Source organism: Acanthopagrus latus, chromosome 12 (assembly GCF_904848185.1).
Source record: "Acanthopagrus latus isolate v.2019 chromosome 12, fAcaLat1.1, whole genome shotgun sequence".
Lineage (NCBI taxonomy): Eukaryota > Metazoa > Chordata > Actinopteri > Spariformes > Sparidae > Acanthopagrus > Acanthopagrus latus.
The window spans coordinates 13,655,103-13,671,304 of record NC_051050.1 but is presented as its reverse complement, the minus strand read 5'-3'; the positions used below and the strand labels follow the sequence as shown (position 1 = coordinate 13,671,304).

Here is a 16,202-nt window from a genome sequence, read left to right as displayed (position 1 = left end):
GCTGATACAATATTTTTATTCCATGTCATTACACTGCAAATACAGTAGCATTAGCTGAGCTTCGGCCTTCCCATGTGACTTTCCTCTAAAGCCTATTCCATATTAATGGGCGTGTCATCAGTAGTTCTGTGTCTGCCAGTCAGGTGGGAACTGAACAGCTCTCAGGTAATGTAATTAGGCCGTAATCTAACCCTGAAGTTTTGCCCTTGAAATTGATCTTCATTTGTAAGAAAAAGAAAAAAAAAACTTTTTCCATGAACTGAATGTGAGAACTACAACAAAGTCCCTAAACTGGGATCTTCAGGAAAGCTGAAGACAATGAATAATGAAACATTATTCCACAAATGGAGGATGGGATCTGAGCCAAGGAGGGGAGCTCATCTGCCGAGAAAGAGCCAAAATTTCAAAGGAAAGACAGTTGCGAAAATAATGGCTGTCGAAAGATTCACCAGGATCTCCAGTCACCCTGCATTTTAAATGCCCGCCTGTCATCTCAGTGTTCTTCACACAGGGAACTCCCATCCACCTGCTCCTGTCACCGATCTGCTACTGCATTATGCAAATGTATGCTCAATCTCTCAGTCGTCAAACACGATGGGCATTTTGTTTGTCTGTTTGGATGAAACCACGAGCAACGTTTTAGCTGCCAAAAGAATATCCAACCTAAATGATGAGATCAGAAAACAGGCCACCCAAGGAAAAATATTGAGGCTTGTTACAAAATTACCGACATATGGATTTACCCTCAGAAAGCAGGAGGGAGACACTGAATCATGATGCTGCGTATGGCCACATTTCAGATTGAACAAAACCATAAATTCTTTACGGTGGTCATCAGTAATACTCCACATACAGTATATGTAATTTATTATAATCAAGCTCATTTTCAGGAGCTCAGCTTGGACCCTTTCGTGAGGCGTGTCGAGTCATTATACTGTAATAAAGCTCTCAGAGAGACACGTGGTGTACAGTCGATCATTAAAGCTCAGTCAAAATAAACTCCAGATGAAGTAACTAACAGCTCTCCTCTATCACCGTATGAGGGCATTGTTTTTTTTGTTGTTTTTTTGTTGTTTTTTTTTTACACCTGTTTTCACACAAATGACGACAAAAGACTGTCAGGACATTAATGATATTACTTTCAAAGAGTTCCGTTGCTTGCATTTCAATGAAATAGTAGATGTTTAATTTCCATTTACTGTGTTAAGTGATTAATGTCTTGCCTGAAGGGAAGCAAAAGAAAAATAAATAAATAAAAGCAAGTGTGAATTTATAGTTTAATTGAATTTCTACCAACCACCAGGGTCAAAAAACAAGCTTTGGAGTGCAAGTTTAGAGCCAAAATGGTCGCCAAGTCCTTCGAGCTGCTATGTTTTTGATATCAACAAATGAATCATTTCACCGCTTGTCTGCCTTTGTGAAATGTGTAATCACGAACCTGCTGTCCCGCTCAGCTCTGCAGCACATCGAAAGTCTTTCAGCTCCTTGTTTCTGATTTATGGTCCACAACTTTACAGTTATGCTTCACTCTCTCTGCTCCAGCGCAGTTTTTCGCAGCATCAAGCAGCTGTTGTTAGTGAAGAAGCTCTAATATCATTTGTACATCAGCTTCTTGTCCAACAACAAAGACTGGCTAACAAGGTGAGGCAGTAATTTTTGAGCATTTAGCAGCTAAAAAGCTAGGTGAATAATCGGATGCTGCAGGTTCGAAGTGCTCAGAAAGTGTAAAGACAATTCTCCACACCCTTTGCACAACTGTGAGCTTTCTGCACTGGTTAAAATAATAAAGTTAAGAATGGATTGATTCCATTAAGCTGCCTCAGAGTCCTGGTGCGGTGCATGCTGGCTCAAATAGAACAGAGTCATCATTAACATTAACCGTGTCAGTTGCACCTGTGCTTTTCTTACTATGACAAACCCAGTGTTTACAGGGTATCACTTCAAATGTATAAATTCAGTGAAAATGTCAGCCTCACAGTCTGAATATTACGTGCGACTGATTGCCCTATAAGTAGAGACAGATAACTCTCCCCGCTTGCGTTTCCAAGTGCTATTATTGTCGGCGCCGCTGTTGCAAACACCACTGGATCATTTTCAATTTTCCTCAGAGTATCGGCTTGCAACAACACAGCAAAAAAAAAAGAAAAAAAAAAAGTGCAAGTTTATTCATTCAGTCAGTCTGTAATGGAGTCATGAAAGCAGATAGAAATGCCTGGCTGCCAGCCTGACTGGAACGACAGTCAGCCTCATTTCCCCGGGAGATTTCGTCATTGCAGAGTGAAAGTGAGGTTTATACCAAACCAATCTAAACGCTAATGGTGTAGTATTCCACAGCCATTACCCCAAATGATACTTGATGATAAAAAATCATGGCCTTTGCCTTTTTAAACTAGAAGTTTTTCCAAGTAAAACCCTCCTTTCATAACATTTTACGTGACATAATTGTCAAGTTCTTTGAAGTAAAAGAGCAACTCTGCGGTGCTGGATTCACATCAGACCCTGTTTATTGAACACTAGGTCGTGATCTAATGCTACTGAATGCACTGTTCAAATCCTCTTCTGTCTGTGTGGAGCACAGACGAGGATACGAGCAGCTAACCCCCCCCCAAAATTAAAATACTCAATCTTGCCCAAGGTTCTGCAGCAGTCTACTCTTGTTTTTCTGATCAGATATTCAAATGTGATGACCAGAAACAGTGCTCGTCATTGTTGGCAAGCACCGAACGTTCTGAAATGCCCAAGGAGAGCCGTAAATTCTCACAACATTTAAATGTCCTAAACGTGTCTAGTTGATATGCAGAAAACACTTCTGTCCTCCCCGCTCTTTTCATTAGTGAAACCAGCAGTGTTGCCACATTCTGACGAAGTGAGAAACATAATTTCCCTCCTGCCATCGTGCGGTGACATTGATGTGATCGTCGTTAACGTTGTTATTGACGTTTGTGCTTTTTCTGCAGCTGAAAAAAAAAGGGAGTTTCTCAGGAAACCTCCGAAGGTCAGTAGCAGCTCTTTGTTCCTCCCGGTTCCTCTTCATCCTGTCTCCTCTTCGTCCTGTCATTATTCACCCGATCTGCTGATTTCGTGCCATTTCATCTCAAATCTCAATTTAGTTTTACATCTTCCCCTCTCACTTCTCCGGGTGTTCATTTCTTCTGGAAAAATGTGCCTGAGAACGTCAAGTCTGAGCTGGGCGCACGTTTGTCCACGCAGTGCACCTTGAACATTATCCGGCAGAGAAAAAAAGAAGCAAATTCCCTTGGCTGTGTTGTTGATGTTGCTCATTCCCCTCTGCAAGTTTTTCACAGGTCGCCCTTTGTACGCCGTCGTCATTGCAGCTGCTGCCCATGGTGAAGGTTGACGTCTGCTTTTCAAAGGCTTTCATTTCAACTGTTGACAGTCAGTGTTGGATTACAAAAACTAATGTGTCGCCAGAGTCGGGATTTTGGCCTTGATTCACAATTCAAATGAGAGAAAACAGATTCATCTTTTGATATTAATCTCTTTAATAGCTGCAGGGTTTCTGCGGTGGTTGGAGGCCTTACAGTCGGCTCCCGCTCCCCATCTTCTATACGCCTCGTCTTTACATTGTCTTGTGGACTGCAGGGTCACCGCTGCAACCTTGAGTGGTCTCTCGCCACCTCTCCTCGCTCTCTGCTGTCTCCTGTGATCGGAACAACTGCCTGTCCTCTGTTTGATGTTATCTTCGCAGCCTTTCTCTGTCTACCATGTGCTCTGCTCTCCTGTGTGGTGCCTTGATGGCTTTTGTCCTTTTAGACCATTTTACCACCTGAGTTTTCACATCAGACCCCAGACTGTGTTCTCATAGGTAAAGATAAAATGTGTGTTGTTGGTTTGTAAGAGCAGTTAAAAGAAGACAGTCAGTTTCCTCTCTGCTTGACTAGTTGATACAGTTTTTAATATTTAAGACAGAATCCGCCGTGATTTTACTTATCTATTGATGTGCGTTTCAAGGGAGATCACCATTTCGTCTCAGTATTTCAAAAATATAGGCTAAGACTTTTTTTTTTTTTTTTCATGTGACATCAGATCAGTGACATCCCAGTTTGACTTTGGCTAACATTAGCCAATTAGCAGGAACAGGAACATCTGATCACTAGCACTACTGCTAAAATGTTAATAACTTTTGACTTTTGTAAGAAATAGATGGCAATGAAATATATATATGTATATATATGTATATATATATATATATATATATATATATATATATATATATATACATATATATATATATATATATATATATATATATATTAAAAAAACCTTTATCATATAAAGGTGCCACACGTGAAAAAAAACGACTAAAATTACCTGCAAATATCAACAGAATGTAAGTGTGCTAGCAGTGTAAATGCCAAAACTGCATGGCTAATTGAGCTAACTGGCTAAAAGCAGCTATAGTCAGAAGCAGTTAGCGGTCACAGGTGGCCAATTCTTAGATTTTTCACATTTAAGTTGCCACCACATCGCGCTTGTGATTCGCACGTGGGAGCTAGCTTAGTTCAGCTTTAACATGCGTTGTTATTCCTTCATCACATTTCCATACATCCATGTCTGGTAATGAAGCTACACCAGGGCGTTCCTTTGACTTGTCAGTGAACAATAGCTTCGACCTCGACACACACTTTGTGTTCCTGATGTTAATGAGCCGCCATGTCAGAGCTTACCACCTACAAACATCACCGGACACGATTTGAGCGCACAATAAGCACCCTGCATGTTCTCTGCTGCTGCTGTTCGCTTTATTTCTGTTGCTATGGTAATGTTTGCAATATTACGCTCTTCCTGTTATTCAGCGTTATTATGGGATAACCATTAAGCCGTGAAAGTAGTTAGGAACACAGTGTCTTCCTTTGTAACCTTATGCTGCGGTACTTGTTTACTGTACCTCCTCGGTCTTGCTTCTTTACCCCCTGCGGCTCTCCTGTGTTCGTCAAGGACTTCCTGCGCATCTCATGCGTCGGAGAACAACATATTGTACTTTTACAACCGCGAGTGCACAGACGTATAAAATAAAAAGCTCAGAATCTTTCTGTTCATTAGCATCAAGAATACTTTACAGAGAAAGTGATTTCGCCGCAGGTCCTGCTGAAACGTTCTCCTTTTTTCTTTTTCTTTTTTTTTTTTTTAATGTTTCCTTTCATTAAACCATGTTTATTGAACACCGTGAAACACGAATGCTCATTTTGTCTAATGAACCGAATTCATGCCAAGAATTCAAATAAACGAAGGTGCTCCTAAAAAGGTTTTATATTGGACCCAGTAAAGCAGAGAGCTTTTCCTTTAACTGTTTAAAAACATTTATTTGAATCATAAACTAATTCTATTCGTTTATGATAATGTCAACTAATGGCGGCTATAGTTGTTGCTCGTAAGGACAAAAGGGGCAAATGAAGTTCAATCAGGAAGACCATCTTAGCCTTCATTCATTCACATCTCTCGCCATCTCTCTCTCTGCCCCCCACTAATTAATAAGCTGTTGATCGGTTAAAAACATCCGGCCAATCATGTCGTGGCCATCAAACTTTAATGCTGTCCTCCTCTCTGCTGTCGTCAGCTGTCGTTTCAGTGCAAAATCGTTGCGACCCTCCTCCATCCCATTCACCTCCAGCTCGTCTCAAACGTGGATACAACGCACTTGTGTTCCACACAGCAGCTCAGAACGTCTCTGTTATCGCGATCACAGATTCAGCATCGGACCAAATGTGAAATATGTCCACAATCTCCTGTTCTGCTCTTGAGTTGTGACGTGGAACAATGGCGAGAAGTGTTGCCGAACATAATGATGTCACAGTGAAGTCGACCTTTGACCTTTTGGATATAATAAAGACAATATAATAATAATATATAAAATATCATCACTTCATGTTATCCTGTTAGACTTTTTTGTTAAGTTGTCATAACTTGAGTATGAATTCTTGGATGATGTTGAGACACCTGTCGGTAGATCACATCACTCTAATATCTCTCCCCTCAGCTGGTTGTCTATGGAGTGTGTGTGTGTGTGTGTGTGTGTGTGTGTGTGTGTATAATGGAGTGAAACAACTGATTTCCTCCTGGGGATTAATAAAGTATTTCTTCTTTCTTAATAATATCTGGTGCCTGGATCGACTTTACATTTGCCAGGAAAACGTCTGAATACTCTGAAGTGACCTCATGAGGCTTTCACCAGATGGCCACAGAGGGTGGAAGCCCCTCACAGAAAGACATTAACGGGCGTATTAGCTCATCTGACTGGTTAACGATCAGTTAATGCTGGGGGCTCAACAATGTTGTTTCTTTTTCCTGTTGGCACCACACGGAGAGGACAGCCAGTGGTGGTGAGTGTTTTGCTTTGACATCTAAACTGGTTCTATGTTAAACTCTGTATACAGCACATGTTGTTCAAACGGAGGCTTCCACCCTATATCCCTTCAGGGAGCCCTTTTTCTATCATTAAGTAATTGATGACCCCAACTGAGTGACATATTTTCCGGATATTTTATATCATATTCAATACAAAACAATAACTGTGCAGCACAACTGATAAACGGCACAATTATCCAAAAAGTTCAATACAATATCAGCAAAACAAGAGTTTTCCTGATATTTTAAGGAACTTTTTATACAAATTTCTGTCTACATTGTATGTTGGTTTTCCCTTACTTTTTGTTTTTTACATCATCCTCACAGATATGAATAAAATGATCAGAGATAGGGGCCACTGTAATTAAGTTTTGTAATTACTCAATCCCCTTAAAATCAAAAGGGTTACACGACCCCCTGTGAGGCTTTTGTGAGCTCTGGGTTGGGAACCAGCGCAATAAGAGAGTCAGTGGAAGAACATGCTAAATATTCAACATTAAACTTTTACTGAGAAAAACATTGCCAATGAATCTTATTTTGCAGCTCAATACAAAAAAAACAGGACACTGGGCACTCTCTGAGAGATTCTGATGATACTGAGATTCTTCTACACTGCTGAGCTCCCACCTGCCTCAAAAAAAAAACTCTATGGAGAGCTATTTTGGCTCCACCTGGTGGTCACCTCGAGTACAATTGCTGCAAATTATTACCCACGGCTTATTGCTCTGAGATAGTGCTCTAAGTTTGTATGAGCTATGGAACATCCTCCTTAACTTGATTAGAGCACACTTTACTGCCTCCCAAATCAAGCTAGCAGCCCGTTAATGTGATTGAGTCAAATAACGAAGGGCTGACTCAACAAGTCAGGAACCGGTACCAATTAAACAAATGGACTTCACTGACTGGACATTGATGAAAATGTTGTGCTGTACCAGGACCCAGAGGGGAAGCCAATAACATTTATCTTTTATGCACTTAAAGATGTAGGAAGCATATATCTCTCTCTAACTAATACCATTAATTAACCTTTAATGCAGGATCAATAACAAAAACAGAGACTTGTGTAAAAGGTCACTGCTCTTTGGTTTAATTGGTATTACAACACAAAACAGTAAAACAAGGCACTGCGGTCAATCGGTGAAATGTGAAAGCCATGGAAGAAGAAAAAGGTAAGAGCAAGGAAGTCATCAACGGGGAAAAAAAAAAAAAAAAAGCTCATAACGTGGTCTGCAGAGTGAAGACAGAGCCAGATGTTGTTCTGACGTTTCTTTTACTCGCCTCCACACAGCTCCAGCAGGATTTTGCGGTAGTCACCAGACGTGTCTCCCTGCACAGGGAGAGAGAGATCAGAGACTTCAAACGGACCAGCGTGGGGGAATAAGTGCGATCAGTCTCATGAAGCCAAACTGATAAACTGTGAAGCGAGATGTCCTTACACAGATTCCAAGGACGTTAAGATCAAAGCTGGAATCCCTGTGATCACTGTGATTAATGTAATATCACAGCTGATGCACTGGAAAGCTTTTGCTGACTGCAGTATTTCCCCACCCCTCGCTCACCTTGATGAAGGAGTACAGAGTCTTGCCGTACATCTTCAGGAACTCCGCCTTAATGTCCAACATGTCAATCTCAGCCCTAGCAACCATTATTCTAATGAGGACACTGTCTGTGGTGCCCAGCCCCTGACGAGAGGGAGAAAGGGAGAGAGAGAGGGCTGTTTATACCAAACTAGACTTTGCCACTGCTGCTTCTTTTCACCACATACAGCACGATAACATCAGTGTGCTGGTGTAATTCCATTACGAGCATGAAATATTTACCTTCATGGATTTGTATAATCGCTCGGCAAAGAATGCTTGCTTGTTCCTCAAGCATTTCACTGAAAAGAGAAAAACAAATGACAGCACATGAGGTGCAATGCTGTCACAACGGAAATGCATTAACTTAAGCGATAAAAACGTTTATAAGCCTAGTGATTTAAAAGGTAAAAGCTTCTATCATGAGACACAGACACAAAAAAATGTTGTAAAACAAAGGCAATATAACACCGGCAACTTTATCTCTGTGATGCTTCACAATATTTCATTTATTACAGAATAACTTATTAGGTTGCATTGATTGGATCCCTAATTGTTCATAAGCATTCGTCTTTTGAATATGGCGGTCAGAATGAGACTTTGCGAAAGAAGTCAGTCAATAGAGGGAACTTGGGTTCAGAGTACCATTTTGAATCTGTAGGCAATACAAGAGGAGTTGATGGGCACCATTAACTTTCAGTTTGTGCCCACCAGGGGGAAAAGTTAGGCTAGACCTGTTATATGATGGAATACACGATAAGTCGCCCTCGCTTTCACTGCCAGGTGTGTTTTTTAGGCGACTTCATAAAACACGTATTGCCAACGAAGAAAACAGATAACATTGCTGGCAGAGGGAGACAAAAAGGAGACATTGTGTCTGCATTAACTCAGTACATTCTGTGGGAAACAGGGAATGTTTTTCAGCAAAGACAGACCTATGGCCAGGAAGACGTCCTCCAGACAGCCAGACATCTCCCTCTTAATGCTATCCTCGATGTCTCTTCCAGAAATCTTCTGATACTCCGCGAAGACTGAAGGAAAGAAACAATATGATTAATGGCCCTAATTCAAAAACAAATGTCAAGTGTCACAAATGTAACATGTAAAATTCACACATTCTACTTCTCAAAGGTCAAAGTATATTCACTTGACAGGCTACACTAATAAACCTCAAGGGATTCAGTCTGTGTCTGTGCAGTAAGAATACCTCGCAGCAGGTGGTTTCGGTTCCTCACACAGAGCACTGTGAGGAACTTCACCTCATCCGTGCCCCATCGAGCCTCACCAGCCTCGTAGATTTCCTAGCAGCACAATTTTTTAAAAATTATTGTCATGATCGAAACAAACACTTTCATGTAAAATAACCTGAACTCTTCTTGCCTTGGCATCCACAACAGCCTGGGCCTCGTCCACTTTGTCGCTTTCATCCCGGCCAGCCTGGAATGCAGAAGACACAGCAGCGTGAGAGAAAACCAGGGAGGATTGCACAACTTTGAAGACAGAAAAAATACAGAGAAAATGTCTTTTTATGATGCAGAAGTGACTTTTGCTTCCCCTTCCCTAAACAATGGTTGAAAACTGTATTTGTATTTGTAAGGGAATCGATCTTAGGAAAGGAAGTGAATACACTTTTTACTAAATATTACTCCAAGTTGCAAGAGGTCACGTTCTCATGTTTGCTCACCGTGAGTAAAGACACCAAAACTCTCTTAAACATCCCAGATGTGTCTCCGCTTATAGCGTCCTCCAAGGATTTCTCATATTCTGCCGTAAAAAAAAAACAAAAAAAAACCACAAGAAATTAAAGCATAACACATGCAATCTAACAACTGTTGAATTTTGGCCACTATGGTTAACTGACATATACACAGCCACCATATAGTGACAGTTACCTGCTTCTCAAGCGTTGCTTAGTAGAAGTGCTGCCAAATACATTTTCTTTAAATCCCAAAAATTAAACTAAAATTGGATTTTAAAAAAAGCAGGCGCAACCACTTTCTACATAAAATGATCACGTGATTTAATGTTAAAATCACAAGGAAAAAGGAACACAAAGGAGTTATGTGCCACACTTTCTTAATAGATTAAGAAAAAATACTTATGACTGAATCCATTTTCATTAATACTCATTGCGTTGTCATCTAAATCAAACTGTGCCAGGGTAATTTGTGTTGACCATGTAAGTGACACCACAAAGCACTACAACAAAACAATTTATTTACAGAGACCAACTCCATATAGGAAAATACTTTGAACATACTTTCCATCTTCTGTCATTTTAAACCACAGAAGAACAAATAAGCAAACAATAAACTGCTACACAGCCAGCAGCAGTGGCTTGTATGAATAATTCATGCTGTCCACTGTTTTCTAATAATGGGGGTCATTGCATCTGCAAACAAAGAACAGTCTATCTGTGAGGCTTGGTCACTGATAGACAATATCGGATATCATACACAACCCATATGGGACCGACAGACACCAAGATACTCTGTGACCTGATGTGAGATATTCTATTGATAGACGGGGGCACAATTACCTTTCTTGTAGAAAGCATTGATGGTTCTTATTTCAGCGTTCGACCTTGAGGCCAGAATATCGATGAGACAAGCCTCCTCTGTTCCAGCCCCCTGTGATAAATGGATGTGATTAAAATGAGATATAAAGACAGTGAATACACAGGGTAAGTTTATGAACCAAAGGAAACACAGCTTGAAAGGATGAACTTGGAAATGTTTCAGTCTGAGGCTCTAAGCCCCAGTCCAATTTGTTCCCATATGAACAGAGGCATTAATATCATTTTTAAAGTTTGAATACTATCCTGAATAACCAGGACACTGTAGTTTTTAGCAAATGTAACTCAAACGGGAGTAAATTGTGCAGTTGTCTGGGATTATTTTCAGCTGTGGATTAATAAGCATTTGATTCCCTACTGACTATTCAAGGCAGAAAAAAGGTATATCCGGGATTGACTCAAATAAACCACAGTGCCCAGGTTCACTGTAACATAGGAACATATCAAACAGGCAATCTGCGTGTCTAACTGATGTGTTCTGCGCCAAAACGGCACAGGAGAATAGGAGAAGGATTTGGAGAGAATTTTGATTCAATTATTTGTCTCCCCCCGACATTAAAGTGATTTGTTGACAATCACTACACTTATCCCATAAAGACAGATGCATATGAGAAACTCTGACCTTCATTGCTGTCTTTAGCTCGTAGGCATCATACACAGGTGCCAGCATCAGCAGACCTAGGACGACACTCCTGAAGTTTCCACTCAGCTCTGAGGACAGTTCATCAGCCAGGTCCTGGAGGAGGATCGGGACAGATGGATTAACAGGAGGAATCGCCCATCAGTCATTCTCAGTACATTTACATATTTCATCAAGAAAGGGAATCTGTAATGAAAGCTGATTATATTTGGTATTAAAATGAGTAAGTACTGGCTTTATTTCTGGGATCTGTGCTGCCAGCGTGGACCTTACATGACCTCATACATTCCACTCTTCCTCACTGGTGTCTCCACTAGAGGGTGTGGTTTCTGGACCCACAGTTGTGCGAACAGAGGAGCCGTTCCTCACAGCTCTCCTGTGCGACCGCATGTGGGCGTCTCCGGAGTGCAACATGACTCACTCTTTCTGCCTGCGAGGATTTCCACTCACAAGCTCTGCTTTTTTTCTGCAGCTCCCTCCCAGGAACTTCCAGATAACTTTATCGACATCTTAACGCGAACAGCGACGTGGGCTGGTTATCATCTCATTATGTCAACACAACTCACAGTGCATACTTCCCTTTCAGTTAATATATTGATCCATATAATGGGGACAACAAAGAAACAGTCAGTGAGAAGAATACCACTGTGGGTTCAATGTACGTTTTTTTATGAAGGTGAACGTTCCCTTCCCTACAGACTACAAGGCCCTCTCTGTCCTGGTGTTTGTTTACAGGTGGTCTTCAATTCTGCTTTACAGTTAATAGTTAACTTTCACACTATCAGCTCTATGTCAGCACAGCAAAATCCCAGCTCGAGAGAAGACATGATGAGAGAGTACACAATGGAAAAATGCTAAGAGATGACACATCCACTGCTGCTGCCAGAAGTGTCCGTCAAGGCTTCGTCTGCTTCATGTGAGTGGATTTAGGATGAAAAACACAGAACTCTCACCTTCCCAACTGATTGTTTGAAGGCCTCTTTGATGCGCTGCCTCTGGGCAATAGTACGGTGTGCGAGGATCTCAATGATGGTTGCCTCATTGGTGCCTGCAAGAAAAAAATACAATTTCATAAAGTTAACCAGTGTTAATCTCCCATAAATTGTAACTTGGGTCATTATGATACTAATGCCAGTATCTGAAATGCCCCTGTTAAAACGCTGAGTTGAGTATCGGTGTATATGCAAGTCTATGCACAGTTATGATACCATGTGATTTAAAACCCTCAAAACCGATCCTGCTATGTCCTAGCAGTGTCCTGTACACATGATTGCAACTTAACAGGTTTGTTACAGCACAAGAAGCAAAACACCATATATGGCAAATGGCTTGTGTAACTTTAAACACACTCATTTGTCAGGTGACAGGGGAAATATGGAGGGTGGAAAGTGCCAAAAAACAAACGAACAAACATTTAAGTAGCTTCAACAGGATAGAATGGAATATTACATTATTTTTTATTGGGTTTTTTTCTGTAAATGAAGGAAGGTTCATCCTACATGCCTGATAGCTTCTTGAGCTCTCCTGGCACATCTCTTATCTTTAAATCATAAGTTTTTTTTGTAATATTGTATATGTGAAAATAGAACAAAATAAAAGACATGTTCATTTTAAAGGAAGGAAAAAAATGGTGCTGAAAAACATCTTTAATCACAAGTCGAACTGGGCCATATGGCCTTAAAGCAATATTGCAGTGTTTTAAGGTTTCATGGCGATAGAAGATATAAATAATTTCAGAGTTTCAAATCTTCTTCAAAAGCATTTCATATCACTAGGACTAGGCAACAACATCAAAGATCGCAATATTCTTTCTCAAATACCTCGGTAACAACATTTGCAATTATATTGAAGGGATGACTATTAGTGCTTTCACAAAATAATAACACAATACGTTTGATAAATAATCACAAGTAATGTGCATGTAATGACGATAATGTCATAATTTCGATATGTTGTCCAGCCCTACTTGTAAATATCATGTATTCCTATCCTTGGAGTGTTGGACAATGAATCAAGCATCAGAACTGCAACCCTGGAGATGATCCGGACACACGGATGTTTTGTTAGCATCGTCATAGAAACCATCTGTTTGCAGCACAGCTCAAACTGGAGTCAGGGGAAGATGATTATGTGAGCAAACCTTAACAGGATCAACATTCCTCACCATGAATGTGCTGATAAAGAAAGAAGTGTGACCGTCACACACGCCTGAATGTTTGTCAGGATGTACCTCTCCAAGTGGTACACACCTGCCAACTTGGTTTCAGGACGGAGCAACCCATAATGAGATTAGTTTATTATTATTTTCCTGCGTGATCAGCAAAGTCAAGATTCATTTTCTCCCATATCAGGAGTGGAGGGGAAGCTTTACAACATGGTGTGTCGAGGGAGGCTCTCAGCAGGATGACCGGACAATGAAAACAGAAAAAGGCTGCCATGACAACACAGGCGCTGAGCAACACTGAATTTAGGTTTCAAACTTTCCTGGAGATGAGGAGAGAGACCGAGGAAAATACTAATTACACTTTTTCCCCCGTGGAGGCCGAGTCTTAATGACACGGTTCAACGTATAGTCGGCTAATGATGGTTTCTGGATGACAGTGGCTGGATCACTCACCAGCTCCCTTCATGGCATCTCTGAGCTTCTGGGTATCGGCCTCTGGGTCGAAACCAGGCGCCTCGGTAACTGTACCACGGATTCCAATCTGGTCATGAAAGGAAAAAAAACACAGACATAAGGTTTAAAGTGTGCTCAAAAATGTGTTTTGCTTATTGTCCACTTTACTTGGATGTTTGGCCTTCACTGTGCAGAATGATGTTTGTGCTAGAAGTCTGGTTTCCCATTTCTCTGCTGAAGGTTAAAAAAGTTTATGTGTGCTCACCTTTAATTTCAGTTCAAGGAGATCAGGATTTTACAAAAGTTTAATGTAGAAATTGGAAATTGTGACTTTTTGCATGAACTTAATAGCCTAAACTGCTGATGAGGGTAGCAGCAGTATCTCAGTTTAAGTTATACCATTGTTATTAAAATGGAGAAGTCAGAATCGTAATGAAGAAGATTATTATTCTTCATCAAGACAAAATGCAACCGTAAAAGGTAATATTGATTAAAATGTATGTTTATAGCATGACAACATAACTTTCATGACTGATTGCAGGGCCCGTTGAGAATCCCAACCACGTCCGACTACATCGTCACAAAAATATTCAAATGGCCAATATCATTCAAATCCAAGCGCAACAAAACAGCAGTGCCTCCACCGGGGATGCAAATAAATGTAAATGTTGCTGTTGACTCTTTTTACTGTGCATGGGTGGCACTTACCGCTGCCATTGTGCGAAGAGTGAAAGATTTCCCGACTGGAAATGCAGAAAGCTGCAAGAGAGAAAAACGGGGAATGGTAACTGCAGTGTCAGGTTTAGGGGCGGTAAAGGGTGTGAGGTTTGAGCGCGACCCTCATTAACCTCTGATCAATATTGTATGCAATTCATCATCTCGGAGAGGCTTTCGGTCACACACATTTGGTCTCAAGCTCTCTTGTGTCCCACGGCTGCGTTGGCGTCCCAGGAGCTAATCTCATTAAGCTAGAGTTTGTTTGGACACACCTGTAATTACTCGACTGGGAGCAAAGGTACTGGGAGGTTCTTTTTTTCCTTCCAGGATAGATCAACTTACACACTAACACAGTCGTCATTCATCTGTCAAAATCTATTTCGCTGAAAGATTATTGATTAGTTAAAAGATTCTTTCCAATAAGTCTTCATACTGTTGCTATTTTTCGAGACTTACTCTTATGCTGTTACTTATCTCCCTCTACACTGCTGTGTGACCAGTGAATTTCTCCCAAGGGGGATCAATAAAGGAACATCTTTGTCGTTATCTTTATTGTAGGGATCAATTTAGGTTACAAGCCAGCTAGGTCCGTTCACAGCACAGATGTTAATAAATTGAAAAGTCTTCTCTCCATTTACACTCAAGCCCAATGTAAGCTTTTACTACTTATCAGACAAAAACATGAGTTTCACATCGGAGGCATTTACTAATCAAACAGAGGGACCTGAGCTTTGTGTGTAGGTCCGCAGCCACACCTGAGTGCTGTGGGATGTAAATACAGGGCAGGTGGCTCCTACACATACTTCACACCATGTGTATGAACCACAGACTGTAAATAAAGACAAAGCGGATCATGTTGCTTAAGCGCAAGTGGTGTGGATGTAGCCTGCATTGAAAACCTCACCTGGAAAAAACAAAACAGTAGCTTGTTATCCCTCTGGTAAACACCTCCAATTAAAAGCCCCAACCATGCCAACATCTAAATTCACATTAGTGTATATTATGATGTCAGGGCTTGAAGGTCATTCATATTAAGCTGTCAAACTTATGTCCAGCAGTTTGGATGCACTCAACTGTTTTTTCCTGTTGCCCGACTTTTCATTCTCAGATGCATTATTTAGTATACTCAGCTTTTTTTTTTCCCTCTAAAGCATGTGATTGGATAATCAACTTATAGCGTCAGCAGAATTGAGCAATAGTAAGAAAGGGGGTATTCCTCTGAACTGGAACAAACTTGACACAAGAATTGTGTTTCTAAAGTTGTTACTGCACAAACAGTGCAACAGCAGCCGAAGAAATTCCCACTGTCACGTTGAGGTTACATGAGGGTTGATAAAATGTAAAGCGCAAAACAGAAGTGATTGAGGAAGCAGAGCTGGGTAGCAGTTAACTTGGCGTGAAGTTACTGGGCACACCCTGCATACAGACAGACAGACAGACAGACAGACAGAGGAGCCGCCGCCTCAGACTGAGCTCTGCTCCGTCAAATGAAACAAGGTGAAATAACTCGAGGACATCCCGGGGCGACCTGTGAAGTTCACCTTACCTGTGCTGAAGACTGGTGAGTCCGTGAGGAGCAGGAAAACAGGGTGAAGCGTCACAGGACCAGGAAACTAGACCTTATAACAGCGGCTGCACTCACGTCCCACCCACCAGGATGCAAATATTAAGAACGTTGGAGTGCACATTCACTGAATGTCGGGAAAAGCA

The 16,202-nt window shown here is 41.1% G+C and overlaps 1 protein-coding gene across 1 annotated transcript; it reads right to left on the bottom strand.

Annotated features, from left to right (window-relative positions):
* Nucleotides 1-7,430: 7,430 nt before the first annotated feature.
* On the bottom strand, nucleotides 7,431-16,182 carry anxa4 (annexin A4). Its single transcript, XM_037116799.1, has 13 exons — nucleotides 16,039-16,182; nucleotides 14,484-14,534; nucleotides 13,776-13,863; nucleotides 12,112-12,206; nucleotides 11,141-11,254; nucleotides 10,483-10,573; nucleotides 9,628-9,707; nucleotides 9,324-9,380; nucleotides 9,151-9,244; nucleotides 8,879-8,974; nucleotides 8,187-8,245; nucleotides 7,926-8,048; nucleotides 7,431-7,693 (listed from the first exon to the last, which is right to left on the bottom strand). The coding sequence occupies exons 2-13, from the start codon at nucleotides 14,490-14,492 to the stop codon at nucleotides 7,637-7,639; spliced, it is 963 nt and encodes a 320-aa protein (XP_036972694.1). The 5' UTR covers nucleotides 14,493-14,534; nucleotides 16,039-16,182; the 3' UTR covers nucleotides 7,431-7,636.
* Between the last annotated feature and the right edge of the window lie 20 nt (nucleotides 16,183-16,202).

Bases quoted from the DNA above. Each gene is read 5' to 3' on its own strand.
- anxa4 (XM_037116799.1), bottom strand. The intron at 12,207-13,775 runs GTGAGTGATCCA...TTTTTCTTGCAG, and splicing joins AGATGCCATGAAGGGAGCTG to GCACCAATGAGGCAACCATC. The intron at 8,049-8,186 runs GTAAATATTTCA...CCCTCTCGTCAG, and splicing joins GATTATACAAATCCATGAAG to GGGCTGGGCACCACAGACAG.